The 20028-nt window shown below is 39.6% G+C and overlaps 2 protein-coding genes across 2 annotated transcripts; both read left to right on the forward strand.

Annotated features, from left to right (window-relative positions):
- Positions 1-4839: 4839 nt before the first annotated feature.
- LOC142996200 (immunoglobulin-like and fibronectin type III domain-containing protein 1) lies at positions 4840-14071 on the forward strand. Its single transcript, XM_076147101.1, has 23 exons — positions 4840-4855; positions 4910-5032; positions 5124-5260; positions 5465-5564; positions 5654-5671; positions 5838-5871; positions 5953-6148; positions 6373-6486; positions 6614-6776; positions 6899-7171; positions 7287-7619; positions 8114-8238; positions 8384-8525; positions 8622-8915; positions 9029-9328; positions 9643-9819; positions 9958-10086; positions 10169-10477; positions 10709-10794; positions 10881-11073; positions 12139-12435; positions 12625-12951; positions 14034-14071. Exons 1-23 carry the CDS (start codon positions 4840-4842, stop codon positions 14069-14071), a joined length of 3924 nt encoding a protein of 1307 aa, XP_076003216.1.
- Positions 13962-19380, forward strand: LOC142996324 (protein phosphatase 1 regulatory subunit 12B-like). Its single transcript, XM_076147291.1, has 7 exons — positions 13962-14302; positions 16041-16057; positions 16179-16317; positions 16434-16535; positions 16745-16795; positions 16879-16929; positions 17526-19380. Exons 1-7 carry the CDS (start codon positions 14201-14203, stop codon positions 17610-17612), a joined length of 549 nt encoding a protein of 182 aa, XP_076003406.1. The 5' UTR covers positions 13962-14200; the 3' UTR covers positions 17613-19380.
- The last annotated feature ends 648 nt before the right edge of the window (positions 19381-20028 follow it).

Raw genomic sequence — 20028 nt, forward strand, 5'->3', positions numbered from 1 at the left:
ACAAGGGACTGCTGAGCATCGAGGACATATGGGTAAGTTAAGGCAAATTTTATACTTCTAAGCAAAGGAATTTCCATGTCACTTTCACCACTTTGATTGAAAACCAAAACAAAAGTATTTTCTGTAAGTATTCTGAAGTGACATTTTAATTAGAATAGATACCAAGGTATCATTTGATAGGTAAGCATGTGAAGCCAATTCTATTATTTAAAAGCATGTTAACAGAGAGGTCATAATTCATTCCGAGAGATGAACTTGAACTTGTTCTAGTACATTGACGTCTATTAATATTTCATGAGTATCATTGTTCTAGGAGAGTGATTTTTGTTACTGTAGTTTACAGTTAAGTACAAAGACTACTTCTGACAATAATGACTTCAAGGGCTTCAAATTTAAGGTAAAACAATATATGACTTTAGACACAGAATATTTAAGGGACTTGCTCATACCTAGGAAAAATTATGACAAATAAAAAGACAGAACATGTGCCAGTAGCCTTACTAGCCTGAGACACATTCAGAACAGCCATGTATACTCGTACTGCCATGTACAGGAGTGGTTTTTTTGTGCCGTATCACAAAAATGCTAATGCAGTGAACAGCAATGGTCTGAAATTAGTAATTTGTCCGGAGATTTCTATATTCTAAAGAAAGGAAATGATGATACTACACAGACAATTCAAGGTGGTGACAGTGAGTAAACATTTCAGTAAGAAATGTGACCGGTCCAAATGGTTTCCCCTTACTCATGAAGGATTAAGAAGACGCCCATGATAGAGTCCAATAAATGTGCTGATTGGTTTAGACTTACAGAATGCATGACCCATGAAATCCTTTATAGAACTTTAATGCTAGGTGCGTGATGTCTAAAGATAAATATAGATAATAGTCTTACAATCAACTAATACTCAGTGTTCCTCTCATGGCCATGATGCCATAATGATTCACAGCCCATTTCCTTCTATTTAAAAGGCCTCTGACTTGAGGATAACTCAACAACAAACCAAAAGATGAAAAATATCCACCATTAATATCATTTAGCCATTGTAAGCCACTGGTAAGGGCCTGAGGCCTTTGAGGTGACAGTCAATATAGGCCAAAGTCTAGCTTACTGACTTAGCCTTGGGCTTAGTTAAAACAAATTATATGTCACATCATCTCTCTGGAGTATAGTAATCATTTTGTAAATATGTCAAGTACACAGAAAGTGAATCAGGTAATGCTAAGACATTCTGCCCCTGTCTATGTTTGGATCAGGACCAGTTATAGTCACTAGGTGGGATTTCACATTCCCCATCTACAGCATCCCAGCATGTCTCCGACACTCTGCAGGGGTCACACACGTGTCATGGCATCCCCGCTTTGACAGGCGTGTCATAAACAAACCATGATATTATATGACCAGAACCTCCAGGGCAGAGCTGCTCAGCCTTTTCTGGACCATGACCCTGTTTTTAGGTCTCGTGATTCTCATGACCTCAGCAATATGATAACTCTCAAGTTGAGTCAAGTGAATAAATATACTGTTCTTCTGAGCATTCTTTTTTTTCTTTACATTCTTACCTATAAATTTATCCATGGAGAATATTTTATTAAGTAGAAATCTTCTACAACATCACCTGAATATCTGTTTATAATTCATAAAGGGTCACAGCAACTTTGTAAATATTACAAAGGCATTCATAATAACCAAAACAGAATATGATCAACTGCTGCCACTGCTTTTCTGTGGGAGCCGAGTAAGAGATAAAATAAAAAAAGGGAATTGGCTGGACATAGGGGACAATAATACATTTCTAGGATCCATATCATACAATGTTAACATCACCTGTGAGGTATTTCTCTCAGTGATGATGTAAATTATGCCATATAGGATTTTAATGAAAGGATACAACACAAATAATGCATGACTGTCTCCCATGTTTTAATTTATATATATATATATATATATTTAAGAGCATAGAGGTAACTAATCGACAAATCACAAACTTTTCTCTTTGTTTCAGTGTCAAACAGATCGCATCGTTGACTTAAGAAAGGCAAAGCTACAATGAAACCAGAACACCAGGTCCCAGAAGGCTCGGGTACGTTTCCAACATTCCAGCAGAGCACATTTCTGCTGTATTTCTGAACACATGCAGTATTTTGAGTGTTTCTAAAAACATTTGGGATTTTGAAATTGAAAAATACAAGAAAAGATTGTTTTCTTTCACAAACCTTGAAAACGTTCAAGGATTCATGAGATCCATTGTCAGCTCACCATAATTTCACTCATAGTCTTCCAAGAGCAAAGCTGCACATAGTGCCCATGGAATCACATTTCTCAGTGCTACAGTGATTGAAAACCATAGAGGTAAAGTGAGGTAAAATAATAAAAGACAGGGCTCAACATAATTACCTTGTCCATGCAAACACTAAAACAATAACAAAACTCTACATTTGGAGAACATGAAATGAGAACCAGCATGGATGCAATTGATGTGAAGGACAATAAGTGCACCATTTAATTTACAGGTAACATGAAAGCCGTTTTTCTGAAAACACTTGTGCTGAATTTATTCAAGAGGCAGAATGTTGGAGGCTTAGAATGGTTTATGAATTAAATTGTTGAGAAGCCAACATCCTTCTCCTTTAGGTGTCTTAGTCTAAATCCAGGTTCTTTCAGGAGTGATTGGAATGCAGAGGAGAGACACTGACTGATGTCCAACCACACTTGGATTGTGTGTGAATCAATGCTAAAAGAACAGGGTTACTAGAAACTTGCTTGCATTCAGATGATATGAGAAAGTAGTTCAATCCCCTGAGATGACACATACAGTTTGATGAATATTTAACACATGCTCTCGAACAGACGCAGGGCCACAGCAGTAAAGTGATGAAGATTAAGAATCTGAGAAAAGTCACATTGGAAAAAAAAATAAGAAGCCAGCAAACTTGTTTTAAGACACAATGGGAAAGTGCCTATCTTTTTCAGCATTTCATTGTTCTACTTTTTTAACAAAGTGCTCTAAAAGTGAAACTGATATGATCTCCAATTCTTCAAGGGAGACTGTTCAGAGATGAATCCATTTTCACTATAAACTGAATTTTGCAACCGTACTGTTGCTCAATCACCTACTTAGTCACAAGTAACAGAAGAGAAACACTGTCCTCCGATTGTGTTTATATTAGGAAAAGACACAGGAACTGAACAAATCTGTAGTAAAATGTAAACAGCTGCAAATGAACTATGAAGGGCCAATTTTAAGATCTACAAACAAACCCCACCTGAGCTGCTGCAAGGATTTATTCTATGAAGTATAGAGTATAAAGATACTGATCTCATGGACCACAGGCCACACATCTGATGTGTTGCTTCGTAATACAATGACAATCTGTGAGCTAAAGTGCACTTACAAGCAATACACTTCAAGCAAACACACTGGGCCTGATCCATCAATAGGTTACGCCTCAAGACTTGCATATAAATAAATAATAACTAGAGCAAAGTGCCTGCGGCCCCTCCAGGCGATTTCCCCCAACGCTAACCTTCCTCACCTTCAATGAAAACTCAATTTTTTATTGCCGACCCTCCCATAACATCTTCCCCTTCCCCCATTGGGACAAATGAGCTTGTGTCAAGTTCTGTGTTGGCATCTGGCCTGAAAATTAAATTGGCCTGATTTTAACCACTGACAACTCTTCAGACATGCCTATGGAAAACCATCCGCTAGCCAGAGTTTACTTGATTCTAAAAGTGACTTAAGCGTAACTATGATCTCTAAATACATCAGTGATAGTGTGACACAAACTGGTCATGCTAAATATGCAGGACCTACAGTGAGGGAAGCAAGAAGTAACAGGTGCTGGCTGGGCTGGGGTTGGAGACATCAAGAGTGTTTGTGTGTCATCATCCGACAGTTGAAACCTGTTGACACAAAGACGTAAAAGGCTGACAATAAATGAAGACGTGAGAGGCCTGTGTTTCCAAAATGTTTAAAGGTTTCTAGGGTTAATATTATGGTTAGGAGTAAAGTAATGTAGCCAGAACTATCCAATCACACCCATGCAAATCAAGAAAGAAGTCCATCAATTTTGTATTGAATATTGATCAGGAAAATCCTTGCAAATGCTAAGATGCAACCTTCAGTTCAGATTTTGTGTGGTTTCACTTTCAGGGATTTGCCTCAAAAACTACTAATAAGCCTAGTTTGCGCCTTTCTCAAATTTCTACTTTTAAATCTTAATGCGGAATAGCTCAGAATTATTGTTTTTATAAGTCTACATGGGTTTTGAATGTCGTTTTTTTCCATCCTTTTGACAACTTAGAACCTAAGCTACATTTTCTGAATTTCTTCTTTGCATATCTTAGAACAGGGAGTACTCCTACCCTTGACAAATGTATAGGAAATCTATATTACAAGAATACAAGATGCTTTTTTAATCAGTTTGTTCTGGATTTGCCATTTTATTTGTTTTTCCTTTGGCGAGAACGGAATGGGAAAATAAGAAAGCTTCATCGCTGCAGTACAGAAACACAGACCAAGTTACTGGCAAGAGTTCTGAGCTTTTAAAAAAGGAAACACTGACCTCTTGTGAAATGTTGGCTCAAATGCAAACCCCAGCAGCACTAAGATGGAAATCATGGCACCGGCAAGCCTGATTGTTTAATAAGACATCTGTTTAATAAAACTTGGATATAAGAAAAAAAGTATACTATTTTATTCCCTAATACTTCAGTAAACATGTGGGCTTGACTGGTGGCAAGATAGTTTCTGTACAGTGTGTGTAGTAAAGATTCTGTGTTGCAATCCTATCCTTGTTTACTTTCTTAACTGCTTTACTTGATTAGGTGATCTAGATGACTGCTCTGGAAGGTAGGGCAGAATTCCATTCCATAGTACTACTAAACTTTCTCTTGGTCTTGGCAGTGGCCATCAAAAAGATGTCCAGAGTTCCCGGGGTTATAGTCACTCAGTATGTTGAACAAGTTCCTGCAGGAAAGACAACACCTGATTTCTCCAGGAAACCAATGCCACTGACTGTGCAAGAGGGTAACAAAACACAAAATACAATCAACATCTGGATTATAAAACACTATTACCGTTTCCCAATTGTGAAACTTTCTATGTTTTAACGTTTCAGGTAGAAAAGCCATTTTCAGAGCTACGGTCACTGGAGAGCCTGCACCAACTGTCACATGGGGGCGCAATAAGGGAAAACTTGACCAAGAGAAGTACAGGACAAGATTTGAGGGAAGAACTAAAGAGTACATTCTTGAGGTACAAATCAAACTAACTGTGTTTTCATGATATATTCCTTATAAAACACTCAATGTAATGTATACAATAAGTATATTGACTGGATTCATCAAAATTGCAAATTTTAATAACGCTCATTTGTGGAAGGATTCTCTTTGGTGACCTGTAACAAAAATAAAGACTTATGCACTGCTGATGTGCAATGTGACAATATCGCCTCATCAGATACCCAAAGCAACACCAGACCTCGGTGACACCTACAAATGTAATATCAGCAATGAGTATGGGGAGGCTTCTTGCACCTTTCTGCTAAAGGTTGCTGCAGGTATGAGATTTACTGTGATATACTGTCTATTTATTTCTATTAAACATGTTTCTGTTTCACTATGTTCTAACTGTTGTTGTTGTTTCCAGGGAGTGACAAAGACCAAGGTATGAATCGGCCAAAATACAGTATCTATTATCATGTGTCTGTTCAGGATTTGACAGTTGTCCTTTTCTGCTTGAATATGAAACCTTGGTTAAGATTTCAAAACAGAAATAACACCACTGTAAGTTCAGCATGGAACATAATCATTTTTCTCTCATTTTCTTCCAGGAGACCAGGATTTTAGAAAAATGCTTAAAAAAACGCAAGTCAAAGCTCATTTAATATGTAATCTGATGTAAAGCCAAAATAATTACTGCCCACTATTAACTTTGACTCTTTACAGTGTCATTGTCACCAGAAAAAAACAACTCCCACCAAAAAAAGAGGGAGAGATTGACCCTAAGCTCTTGGAACTGCTAGTCAGTGCACCAAAAAAACGCTATGAAAAAATCTGTTTGGACTTTGGTGTTTCTGATTTCCGTTGGCTGCTGAAAAGACTAAACCAGATGAAAAAGGAAAGAGCAGAGGAACAGGCAAAGGTATGTGTCCTCTTAATGGTCAAAATGCCTTAAATGACATTTCATTTCATTGAATAGCTAAGTCTTCAGCTCTTAATTTTAAGTTGTGATGGCGGACAATGTTTTGTTTCTGTCTTTTTGGCTTACAGTTCTTCTAAATGCACTTAATAATTGCATTGGCTTCTGTACAGGCAGTAACATACCAATACCTAGATACTAAACTCTGTATTCCTTTTGCCATGTAGGTTGTGGAGGGCCTGGGCAATGTAAAACAAATTGAAGTAAAACCAAATGGAAGAGCCGAATTTGGCTTTGAACTGACACCGAGGAATCCAAAGAGTGCAATTAACTTATACCGGGTGAGTTTCAAAATCACATTACACTGCTCAACTATAATAATATATACAGTACATATAGATATAGATATACAACTTTATGTACAACTTTGACTTAAAGAAACTAATTCAATTCCCTTTCTCTCAACAGGATGGGATATTGGTTCCTTATGGTAAAGACAACAATTCTAAATTTAGGCTTCAGAAAATTGGGACAAAGTTTGTTTTCAGCGTCAAAGATCCTCAGCCAGAAGATGCTGGATTTTACCAGGTTGATGTTGATGAAACAAATGTTCTTGCAACTGATTTCCAAGGTAAGGCAAATCCTTCACATGAAACAGGATGAATGGCAATTAATATAAACACTGTGTGTGGGAAAAACAATACCTTTCTATGTTGTTTCTATGTTCCAAATGCCTACTTCTTTCTCTCTCAGTGCCTGCAGTGGAGTTTACAGGAAAGATTAAGGATGTGAAGGCCGTTGAATGCGATGATGCCGTCTTTCAATGTGTCTTGTCAAAACCCCTCAACGGAATTACTTGGTCAGTTCATGACACAACACTTGAAGATGGGGACAAATATGAGATCACAGTCTCAGAGGACAAGCTCATTCACACATTAAAGGTCAAGGATTGTGCAGTGGCAGATAATGGAACATATTATGCCATAGCTGGAATTACTTCCAGCAGTGCTTCTCTCACAGTGAAAGGTGAGATATCATTTCCTCTACATATCGTTTTTTTTATTTTGGTCATATACAAATGTACCTTGAGAAAAAACACAGAATTTCTTGGCCCCGTTTCTGTGTTTTCATTGCAAAATAGCTGACCCAAATCGTCGTAAACAAAAAGAGGATGACCTTGCTAAACTAGCACTAGAACAGCAGGTGAAGCCACAAGAGAATGAAGATCTGGAGGCAGCTGAGGAAGACGCTGCAGAAGCTACACCTTCCCCTGCTAAACCTGCACCAGGGGATGGAGGAGATGGTAAAGGTGATAGTAAAGCAGATGGTGAAGGTGATGGTAATGCTTCTGGTGGCAAGACGGACAAAGACATGAAAGATGGAGAAGGTGACAATAAAAAAGAAGAGGATGATGCAACAAATCAGAAAAAGAAGCGACTAAGAGCCGGTCCATTGGTTCCTGAAACTGTTACAGGTAAAACTGCTGATTGCTTTCTTTGAAAAGACAAAATGACACTTTGAAATGTACAACAGAAATAAATATATCACAAATTGAATTGCATTGCTCCTAATGTTTACCTACCATGGCAAATAGATCTAAGAGTTCATCAATTATTATACACAGTTTCAGCACAGGAGTGTTATATAATGGAGTCACCCTGAACAATAATGTTAACCAATGCCCAACAGCTAACATTGGCTGTTATTTAAGCATCATAAGTACATATTATTTTATTTTTTTTGTGTATTCTTTATTTATCTATTTCCACTGCTTGTCAACAACAACAAGGTGAAACAGTTGAAAATAATGCTCACTTTGAGAAGAAAGTTAGGGACTGCAGCTTTGTCACACAACATCACTACCTTCGTTAGTAAGGCTAATTCACAAATAAAATGCACCTCATATTGCAAATGAGCTTAAAATGCAGTCATTACAGTTACTTATAAGGTTGTTTCTCACTGTTACAGATCGAAGTGCTCAGTTTGTAAGTGGGCTCTCAGATACTACAGCTCATGTTGATGAACGGGCGGAACTTTCCTGCAAACTCAGTAATGAGACATCTGAGGGAAATTGGTATAAAGATGGGAAGTTGGTAAGTCAATTTTTGCAGGTTAAATAAAAATGTCAGAAGAATGTCATGCATGACAGTGTCCTACTTTCAAGTCCGATTTCAACCTTGCAAAACTAAAATCCATTAATCAACAACAATGCAGATATAACTGTTTTTACCTTATCAGCTAACCCCAAAGGACGGAGTTACAATGATAAAAGACGGAGCCTGCCACAAGCTGATTATTGATAGCTGCAAAGAAGATGACTCAGCTATGTACCGCTTTGAGGCGGAAGGACGTAAATCAGAGGCAACACTTAGCGTCCAAGGTCAGAATCTATTATTTGGTTTCATTTGAGATTGGTAATATAAAGGAGCTTAATACATTTTTGTAATTGAAATGTTTCGTTCTTCTTACAATAAAGACCCACCAAAAATCAACCCAGAGGCTCTGGGAAAATTCACAAAAACTGTCACTGTGAGAGCAGGTGAAACTGCTGAATGGAAGTTACCCATCTCAGGCAGGACACCAATGAACGTACAGTGGTACAAGGATGATGAAGAAGTTTTTTCTGGCCAGAATTCAAAGATTGAAACATCCCCAACTGAGAGCCAGCTGCGCCTTACAAAGTGCCAAAGAAAAAATAGTGGACAGGTTCAAATCAAAATTAAAAATGAATTTGGCACAGTAGAGGCAGTTTCCACACTTGTTGTACTGGGTAAGTTAAGAAATGTCCACTTGTGATGATTTATTACACAACACATGTAAGGAGATACTGTCTCGCCCCTGTCTCGCTAGTGAAGAGTTTAAATTTACACACTCTGCCAACAGACAAACCTACAGCACCACAAGGACCTGTGGATATCATGGAGAGTGCTGTGACATCTGTTGAGTTCAAATGGAAACCACCAAAAGACAGTGGTGGATGTCCAATCTTGGGCTACATCTTAGAGCGCCAACAAGCGGGGCGTAATAAATGGACAAATCTAGGTGAGATCCCTGGCAGTAACCCAACTTACAAAGACTCAGATGTGGACCCTGGAAGGAGATACTGCTACCGGATCAAAGCCAAGACTGCAGACGGCATCAGTGATTACCTGCAGACAGAGGACATACCAGCTGGGATGCTGCGTAAGGTTCCATACATTTTAGGAGAGTTTGAGGTGGAAGGAGTATGTGTTGTTGCATGAGAGCCTAGCATCTCAAATGAGACACCCTTTAAGAAGGCGAAGAAGAAAAATCAAAACAGAGCATTCAATTGTAAAAAGCATCTAACTCCCTTAATTCATGAAACATTCGACTGTGTCTTCCTTCTGCCTGTTGCTTCACCAGAGAAATAAAAAACATTAACCCCTGCTCAACACCTTTGCTTGATGTGATAACCATAACAATAGACGATCCTGTCTTTACCCGAACATTGACAGTATGTAACATTTCCCCTGCAGGCTACCCTGGATCCCCATCAGCACCTAAAGTGTCCAGTGCCTTTAAAGACTGCATCAATCTGATATGGTCTGCTCCCTGTGACACTGGGGGGACCAAAATTGTAGGTTACAATTTGGAAAAGCACAAAAAAGGTAGTACTTACTGGAGCCTTGTGAACCAAGATGGGCCAATTACATGTATGTATCACAATGATAAGCTTCAGAAATATCAACATGTTTAAAATGCAGAATTAACTCATTCTTACCATGAATCTGACCATCAATGCATCAACGAACATTTGTCTTGACAAGATAAGTTTCTTTATTTCCTAATAGGTACAAAGTGTGCAGTTAAAGATATCTTTGAGGGGGGAGAATATGAATTTAGGGTCTCTGCCATCAACCTATCTGGTGCTGGTGATCCTAGCATCCCATGTGACACGGTGATTGCAAGAGATCCAATGAGTAAGTCAGTTCCTATATTTGACTGCATTTCCTTTCAGTTGCATAACCACTGCAGAATAACCTCCAGTTACTGTAATTCCAGAACCCCCAGGCAAAGTGACAGACCTAAAACTAACATCTTCAAATTACACAACATTTTCTCTGGCTTGGACTAAACCCAAGGAAGTGAAAGAGGTAGAGGACGAGGCCCAAGGATACTATGTGGGGATCAGACCATTAGAGAGCCTTGAATGGACTCGTTGTAATGTCAACCCAATTGCTCGAACCTCTTACACGGTAGTTGGGTTGAAAGCAATGGAGACATACTGGGTGAGAGTGATTGCCACCAATTATGGAGGTAATGGAGAACCTCAGTGCTTTGACAAGTACATAATTGCCATGCCACCTCCTGGTAAGATGTGTTGAAATTAAAAATAAAAAACAACTTCAGTATTCAGTTCATTAAATATTGAGCATATTGTTATACCGAGTCAAATCCAATATATTTAGTAAAGTTAAATAATCAGTTAAGAATGCCTTGAAACCTGATTCTGACTCTGCAAATCAATTCAGGGCATACATTATTATTCACACTTCTATTAGTGTGTTACTAATCACATTATGTCAAATTTTACCCTTAAAGTAAAGCCAAAATTCAAAGGACGGAACATGAAGAGCTTCATGGTGGTGAAATCCGGAAACACTGTTCGTCTACAGATCAACTTTGAGGTAATGTGCCACAGCTTGTCCTCTTTGTGACTTCACTGGAGACTGTATTTTACACATTGAACTTATTCTATCAATATTGTTCACAGGCATCTCCCCTGCCAGACATCTGTTGGATGAAAGATGGGTTTCCAGTGGCTAAACATGTAACAATTTCCAACACGGATAAAGGCTCTCAATTCTTTATCCCAACAGCTGAGCGCTCCGATTCTGGCATCTACACTATTACTGTCAAGAATCTTGTCGGCCTGGAGAGCTTCAATGTCGAAATCAGAGTGACAGGCAAGCATTATGTTACCAATGGTTACTTTTAAATATTTTCTTGTTGTGGTTGGTCTCTTAAATACACTGATTGTGCCATCTCCACTGAAGTGCCCACTACATTTCTAGACATGGATATGAGCATCATACAAGCAAAGTTACAACATTAATGAACAGTACCAAGTCCAGAAAGGGCCTTTCCCAAACTTCAATGGATCCAAGGGGCCACATGTTGTTCACCGAGGCGTCCAATGAACAATGGGAGCCCAACAGTTTCTACACGTTTGACTATACAACGCATGGTACTTCATACACAGCAACAGCAGCATAACGGCACAAAGTTCACAAACAAGCACGGCACATCCATCAAACAGCGTTTAGCACTTTGGCTCAGCAGCTCACACGTTGCCATTGATGCGTTTGAGTACCAATGAACACGATACACAAAAAGATGGACTCACCTCATTACAGGTGATTCACTGCGTCAAGGTTGAGGAACGTCAGTCCGCTTCAGTTTCTCGGATGCTGTGGCTTCCTCTCCGCTGCTTACAACATTGAACGCCCTGTAGTTTATCCTGATACAGCGCAAAAGTATTTCAATAAACGTGTGAAAGCGCAACTCTCCACGTCAGGGAAGTTAGTTCGCGCACGTACTAGCAATCCAGGAGGCGGAAGTAATTTCAAAATATTACATTTGAGGAAATTGTCGAACAATTTGATATTTTTTGTTCTTTGTCAACGTTTCTGCAATACACATTTTTGTTTTAATGGTGACGTGGGGGGAGCTTTTATTACCTTAAAATTAAGGCTTTTATGATAGAATTTATCCCTACAGAGCTTTCATCTATTTCCTCTCAAGATTTTTACATTTTATGCTTAGGCCTCAAATTGAACTGGTCGAAATTTTATTGAATGAGCAAGAGGTTCAGCTGAGCTTCAGTGCAACAGAACACAGGGGAAATGATTTTCACGTGCTGCCCATATAGATTAGATTAGATTAGATTGTACATATAGAGAGAACATTTAGGGTAAACTAGGCAAAGAGAGCTTGTAATGTAATTTCCCTGTCTCTTAATCTGACCCCAGATGACCCCAAGCCTCCAGGCCCAGTGGAGCTGGATCAGAACATTCCTGGGACAGTGACTCTGTCCTGGACGCCCTCTCCGGATGAGAAGAGGGACGACAGGCTGCACTACATGGTTACCCAGCGTGACTCCGTTAAGCCCACCTGGAGGATGGTAGCAGATAACCTCTACAACAACAAGTTTACAGTGGTCAACACGGTGCCTGGACGAGAATATTACTTCAGGGTGTTCGCCAAAAATGACATGAGCCTTTCAGCACCCTCTGAAACTCCTGCATGGGGAACCAAAAAGGAAAGAGGTGTGTGTTTCTACTTCAATAACAGAGACTAACTCACAATTTTCCCTTTTTTAAACGATTGGACACCTTTTTTCTAAGCTCACCTATGGCTGGGTATAAAACCACTTAGATCTCTGGCAAGAACATTGTCCTTGAAGAAATGTCTCCTAATACTGTATTTTAAATCTTTGATTCTTCTTCGGTCAACAGAAAAGTTCAAACTGACCATACGGGAGAGAAAACCTCTCAACCTGGAGTCCTCTCCATCCTTTATTGTCCCTTTGAAGAGGCGTACAGCTCCAAAAGGTTACGAGTGCTGCATGAGCTGTGCGATTAAGGGCAATCCATCTCCCCGTGTGACATGGTACCGCGACAATATCAGCCTGAACACAGACGCCAACTACTACATCACCAATGTGTGTGGCGTCTGCTCCTTATTCATACTAAGGGTGGGATCCACAGCCGGCGCAGAATACAAAGTTGCCATACAAAACCAACTGGGGACAAGCGAATCCTCCATGATACTGAATGTCAGAGGTACAAATATTTAGACAATTTTCCAGAATTACATATTATCTTTATATTTGATGATCTGACAAATTAATTGTGCGTACACATGAATAGATAGAAATGACACTATTCCTCTGTTTGTCTTACAGAGTGAAGGAAACAACAGGACACTGTGGATGGACAGACTCCTTGCTGTGTTCTTAAATCAAATTAGACTAAATGAAATATCCTTTGTGTAAGGACCTTTCTGCAGTGTCACTTATGGCCACAGGGTGTTGCCAAAACCCTATATCTGCTCATACACACACATCTACATCAACACAGATATTACAGCTTCTCAAATACTCCTAATTGTGTCAGTAATTGCAATGCTTGGGGTGCACAACAAAACAAACTCATAATTTACCTTAGCAATTGTTTACAGCATAAATATTAACTCAGAAATTAAATTAAAATGGTAGAAAAACAAAACAGGCCTATGGCATCACGAAGGCAGATAATAAGCAGATGTCCTTTAGCAACGCAACACAAACAGAAATACCTAACAGAGAGAGACAAATGTACGCACTGCTCCTCCTCCTCCTCCTGCTCCTCTAACGTCAGTGAGTAGCAGCATGTGTTCTTTACTGCCACCCTGTGCTTCAGATCAGAACCAGAGTGTGATATAAACATTTACACTCCTATGGCCGTCAAAGGGCAGAGAACATCCCTCTTGAATACTTCTGTCATGTCCTGTCCTTTCTGCTTATTTGCATGTTAAACAGACTCATCCTCAGTGCCCCTAAGTGCTGGACTGGTTTTTATGAGGAACAAAGGCATTTAGAATGGGCATTAAATTCCATACTAATTAAATACAAATGATGTTTTGGACAATATTATTTCATGTGTGTGAGACTCAGAGAAAGAGAGAGCAAAATACTGATGTTTTGCTTGAATGTTTCCATTTTTGTTGAATGACCACAGTCTCATGAGAGTCCTGGTGAACAATGTTGCTGTCACATCCTTATGTGCTCACACACACTCTGCACAGCCCGCCTACTCTTCTGTCCCTCCACTTCCTCCACTACGCACACACTTGTGATCTTCTTTCACTCTCATCTGATATCCAGTGTCTCACCATCACAAGAAGATCACACCTCCATCGTAGACTTTCTTCTCAGGATAGACCCTCACATCAGAATTTCTCTACTGCTGTCCATTTAAGACTTTTTGACAGTGACACTGACTTTATACAGTAAGTATCACAGCTGGATGCGGAGGCCAGCGGCTTGCAGCGATGTCTTCACTACTTTCTCACAACAAAGATCAACCACGCATCAGGAAGACCATCTCTGACTCTTCTCCAGCTTCAACCACTGCCGCTACCAAGAGCACGAGGGTAAGACCTGCTTCTCCTTATGCACCTTGAAGTCTGTTTAATGACAGATATCTATGACTGATATCAGCAAAAACCTTTAAGCCCAGACATAAATATGAGAGAGAGCGGGCGAGGGAAAAGCGAACAGGAGATGGATGACAAAACACTTATCTTTCATTACGCTGGGGGCTTCTGATACCTTTGCATATTTAATGGTGTAAAAAGTGGAGCAACAAAGAAAAAGTTATAATGAGTTAACGCAGGAGTCTCATTTGGGAAAGAGGGGTACAAAGACAGTAAGTCAGTGAAAAGAGAGAGAGGGAGAAGGGGGGAAGAAGAGAGGAAGAAGAGCAGACAGAGAGAGAGAGAGAGAGAGAGAGAGAGAGCAGTTAGAGACAGGATGACAGAGAGCAGAGGGAAAGACGTGATGCTTACACTGCTTTGTGGGAACTTGGACAGTATTTATGGATGTTTATCTCGCTGCTGGTCCTCGGGGAAGCTCATATTTTCCACATGGTATAAACTGGTCAGCAGGCATAGAGTTCCTTGTGGGATCCAGCCAGGCTGAAGGGAAGCTTGCAGAGGAGATGTTCACATACATGGTCACAAAAACTGGGATTTCCATTAGCGCCTGTTTACTTGATGAATCCTTCAATGTAAACCACGTCCACAAACATCATGAAGGACCATTTGCCAAATATGTGTCCACACAGATTCTTACATAAGATGACATAAGAGCTCCGATGAAGACCCCAAAGTGACAAATCATTGTATTTAAACATCTGTAACTGAACACCCAATACGTTCTGTGTGAGAAAACACTTGTCGTCTTAACTTTCACTGCTGTGGCTTTCTGTGATTGTATATGCCTGTGGTTCTCAAACTATGGTACGTGTCCCGCTGCTGGTACACTGGTAGAAGAACAGATAACAAAAGAAACATCCTTATAAAGCTTCTTACCAAAGACATAATCACAAACACAGCATAGTCATTTCAACTCAACGTATAAACTCTATATTTAGTTTGAAAGAAATCCCATTTCCGTTCCTCTGCACTCAGCTCAGACTCACCCAGGGGAACTAAAGCTTTTTTATATTGAGCTTCATGCAGTTACAGTGAGTTTTGCAGCTGTGATCCTTCATCGTTCCCTGTGAACCTCAGCCAAACAGTCCCAACATGGTGCTGTGTCCCCTGGCTGTCTGAGGCTGCAGGTCCGGTGTCTGAGATACATTGGGATTGTAAATGCCTGTGAATCTGTAAGCTGAAACCATCAGATTCAGCTTTGAGTGAGTTGTTGGATATTATTTATATTCTACCAGAGGGCCAGCTGATATTATTGTGTTATTGTTAATACTGCCACTCTGCTCTTGTGCTTGAACATCTCTCAGCACACTCATAACCCTTCCAAATTTAGCACGCAATAACGTAGGCCCCTGCCAGAGTTATGACCTTTTTTGGATATGTTTTATTTATCTGTGCTCGTAAGGTTCTTACAAGGAGCTGTTCCCCCTCTCCCCTGTTCACTCCGTTTGTTAGTTCAGACTGCTGTTTATCTTTTCATGTAGGACTGGAAAAGACCTTTTATTAGGAATCCACTATCTAACTATGTTACTGCATGGAACACAACACAGAGAAGACACATGAGGGATCCAGCTGTAGTGAACATTCAGTAAAATAGAGACAAGTTGCCGTATAGCTGAGAAAAGACAAGAGGAACTTTTGCTTTAACCTGTCCTAAATCTCTTCTCTTCTCTTTCAGCATGAGAGGCTGTCTAGGTATGTTCCTTCATTTCAATTCACACTATTACACTGCAAAACACATTCAATTTACTATCGAAGGACTGACAGTAGAAAAGACTAATCCATTAAAAAAAAAGATAATGCATCCTTTCTCCAGATTGAACTCTTCTGGATCATGTGACCTCTCCAATGATACAGCAAACCACGCTGAGTCCTACCTCACTCGGAGGGCAAACAGACTATCGGCACGGAAAAAAGCAGAGGAGGAGGCGGGAGAGTGCAGTGACTACAAGAAGGCAAGTGAACGCATCATGAAGTCTGTCATACAAGTGCAAGGGGAAGAGTGCAACGTTTTCATCTGACACAAAATCCAACAATCCAGTGGAAATCCTAACTACTGCCAATTCTGTAGATGTATGAAGAGGCACTGGCTACCAATGAAAGGCTCAAGTCCAGACTGGAGACAAGTAAACAGGAACTGGTCTTGGTTCAGGCCAAGATGGGGAGAGTACAGGTACATCAACTGCAAAGATCGTTGGTCTGAGAATAGCACAAGTGTGATATGAAAGAATGTGACATGATGCAAAGCACGACAGAAACTATAAGTGTCAGAGCTGAACTTGGAGAATTATAAGTGTTTCTGTGTATGAGAGTCATCATATTGAATATTTAATATCTGACATATATCCTCAGTGTTCTCCTCATAATATGCTTTCATTGTAGCAGAGGGATGCACGGGATTCTGGTTCCAACATGCTTGAGACGGAGAAAAAGGTAAGAATAGCAATGAAACAGTTACAGTCTGGACAAATATATGAATGATCTTGATTTGTTGTTCTTATACCTTCTTCTTTTAGGAAACACAGAGTCTAAAGAAGAAGATATCAGACATGGAAGACCAAGTGAAGGTAATTTATCATGAGAAAGCCAATAATCAAAGGTACTGTGTGGAGCGTCTCTGTGGGATGTGGTGCCATGGCGTCGGCTCTAAGTGGGCTGCGGGGAGTTCAGCTGACATCGTTTGTCACCATTATGCTCCAGTGGCTGTTGAATGTGCGAGCGGCTCAACACTGGAGTGAGTCAGCCGTCGCTCGTACTCTTGTAATGGTCTTACAGCTACGTACACAAAGAGGACGCACACAGAGACCTCTTGTTATCTGTGAATGAGAGGGGGATGATGCTTCACCACAGAGACGCACTGTTACATGCATGTAGACAAGAACATGTCTGGTCAACTGTGTGTGGTGTCTGTCTGTAAACAATATGTGCACTTACCAAGATACTGTAACTTACCACCTGGTGTCTGAACCTATAGTTAATGTCTATCTGTTATGTTTAGTCCCCCGGTCTCCCTTTGTGCTGTCTGCTGTCCAGTATGATCATCGGATTATTAGATCCGATTAAAAACATTCTAAGGAAAATGAGCTTTGGTGCATTGCTAAAGGGCTGCATCCTCTCTGTCACCGCTTCACTGAGTCCCCTTTGTCTTGTGCTTTGTCCTCAGGTTAAGTCGGAGCTTAAGATGGAGAACCAGAGACTGAAGGATGAGAATGGAGCTCTTATTCGGGTTATCAGTAAACTGTCAAAATGAGAAGCAGGAAAAAAACAACAACAGGAGTAATATCTATGTATCTATGAGTGTAAATCCAATCACAGATGAAATGTATATGCACAATTGTTTCCTGTAATCTTGAAGAGAAGAATTTGGATTTTTGTTAATTAGAATTCTTATAAATCAATTTTAAGATGATTCTAAAGGAGTGAAAGAGTGTCGGGGGAAAGAGTGACTCATGCAAGGACTCACTCTGCTGCCCGTTACTGTTCTCATGTGTCTGCTAATGAAATGATTTATCCAAAACACAGAAACAGGTGACAGTTCTGTACCTTTTAATACTGAGGCTGAGTGAACAAACAGCCCAGGAATAAGCCCGATATTTCCATGGAAACTGCAGCATATGCAGACACTGAGAGCAATATTGAACCTATCAGGGCTGAGCGGTGAGAGATGAGCTGCTCCACTCTGATTTGAATACTTAACCTTGAATTATACCAAAATGAATGACTTGCTTTTTCCCTTTAAGCAGCTACATTCTACAGCTCCATCCTTGTTTTTGCCTCACGTGTTTCAGCACCACAGCAAAAATCAGATTCTCCTACGTTTGTGCTTAATGTCTGCTTGATTTCTGTTAAATCAACTTCAGTATCTGCTTGAGTTTACATTCCCATCTGAAACCTTCTAACGGTACATAATGTATCTTTTGTATTTATTCAGATTAGCCTTTAATGAGTGACTTATATTCATTCATTCATTTAAGCAGATCTATTCACTATTTTCTATATGGTATTTTTTGACATTTTGCGCTGTGATGCTCTAAAATGGGTCCCAGTCGAAGTCACTATTAAAAGTGCTATTCAACATCGTCTCCAAGTGTCACAGTGCCACCTATCGATCAAAAGGGGTAAAGCATCTCCTCTTCATTTAGAAACCACACACAGCAGTTCTACGTAAAAGGCCTTTATTATGATTATTCTTTTGAACAACACACAGATATGTCTCGATGACAGTCCGTCCCTTGGTTCCCTTGAGTATTTTTGCTCTACACTAAGTGATATATGAGTACAACGTTTTTAAGTCTTTTTTCCCCCCCCTTTTTTGCTGGAAAACATGGATTAGGAAAGAATTCATGCAGTTCACACAAAGGCACAACTATCCAAACACCTCTATAACAACACAAAAATAAAAGGAGAAGGGAGACATTAAAGCATTTCCCATGTTGGTAGGCAAGTGAAGGAATGCTTGCCTGAAGTGTTTAGGATGATAGATGGCTCTTTGGATGTCTAAAATAATGGCTATGCATTAGAAGACCGTGACTAAGAGAGGAACCATTACTGAAGCAACAATGGCAGTATTGCATTGCGAATGTTGTTTTGGTCTGCTCTGTACTCTTGACAGCTTCTGAGACCCAGGAAGACAGAGATTTTGTTGCCTGCACTGCAGTAATGAGACAAAACCACTCAGGTACATATGGGATATTGGTCCTATTGCAAAGATACTCAGAATATGATAAGATTATAAATAGGTGATTCAATGTAAAGATGGACTGAAATACTCTTTCAAATGGGCCCATTGCTTATCCACAATGTCATCTGAAACTATCTTTAACAGGAAGTAGATATCAAAAATGGAGGAGTGTGAGTGTAGTATATCTCCGTGGAGTCTCCCCTCTACAGACATATACAGTAACTACATTATAATGTATAGAATGGACAGACAAGATTAGAATCACTAACCTTCATGTTCATACAGTGATACAGTAGCATTTGTTTTCAGAGCATGCTCATGTGACAAAACCAGCTCATCCCATTGCAATTCATTACTGCATATTCATTCATGAAGTGATATTCGCATGTAAACGTTAGTAACAAAATAGAGTTCATTAGTAGATACTGCAGGAGTTCTCAAATTGTAGTATTCTGAGAACGCAGTGCCATTTTTTGTTCACAACGAAAATAAATGAGGCTTAATTAAGTAAACTTGAATTATTCTATTATTCAATCAAGAAGTTCCTACAGTTATTATTATTATTACTATTGATTTGTATTATTATTGCTGTTATTATCATCATTATTATTATTATTATTTAACTAGACCAGCACGTCCTACATGGCTGCTAATGACTGCTTTGAATATCCTTGAAAACATGAACTAAGTCATTTTTCATGCTCATACTGTGAACATCTAAACTTCATTGGCCGAGACACTGGCAGCTGAATCATTAACATTTTGTGGCTAATCATATCGGGGTAACTAAATATCAAAACCCATATTCTACATTAGCATTTACAGACTGCCCTCACCTATCTTGACCGGCATGTTTTCAAAAATAAACAGCAGGTTTATTGGAATAGCAATAAGATGAGAGGGCATCATGAAGTACAAGTCTATTCTGGGAGTTATTGTTGAATGAACTAAGACTTCACACCCATTTGGCAGGAGTAAAATGAAG

Source organism: Genypterus blacodes, unplaced genomic scaffold, assembly GCF_046128005.1.
Source record: "Genypterus blacodes isolate CSIRO-AG114 ecotype Tasmania unplaced genomic scaffold, CSIRO-AGI_Gbla_v1 ptg000037l_1, whole genome shotgun sequence".
NCBI lineage: Eukaryota > Metazoa > Chordata > Actinopteri > Ophidiiformes > Ophidiidae > Genypterus > Genypterus blacodes.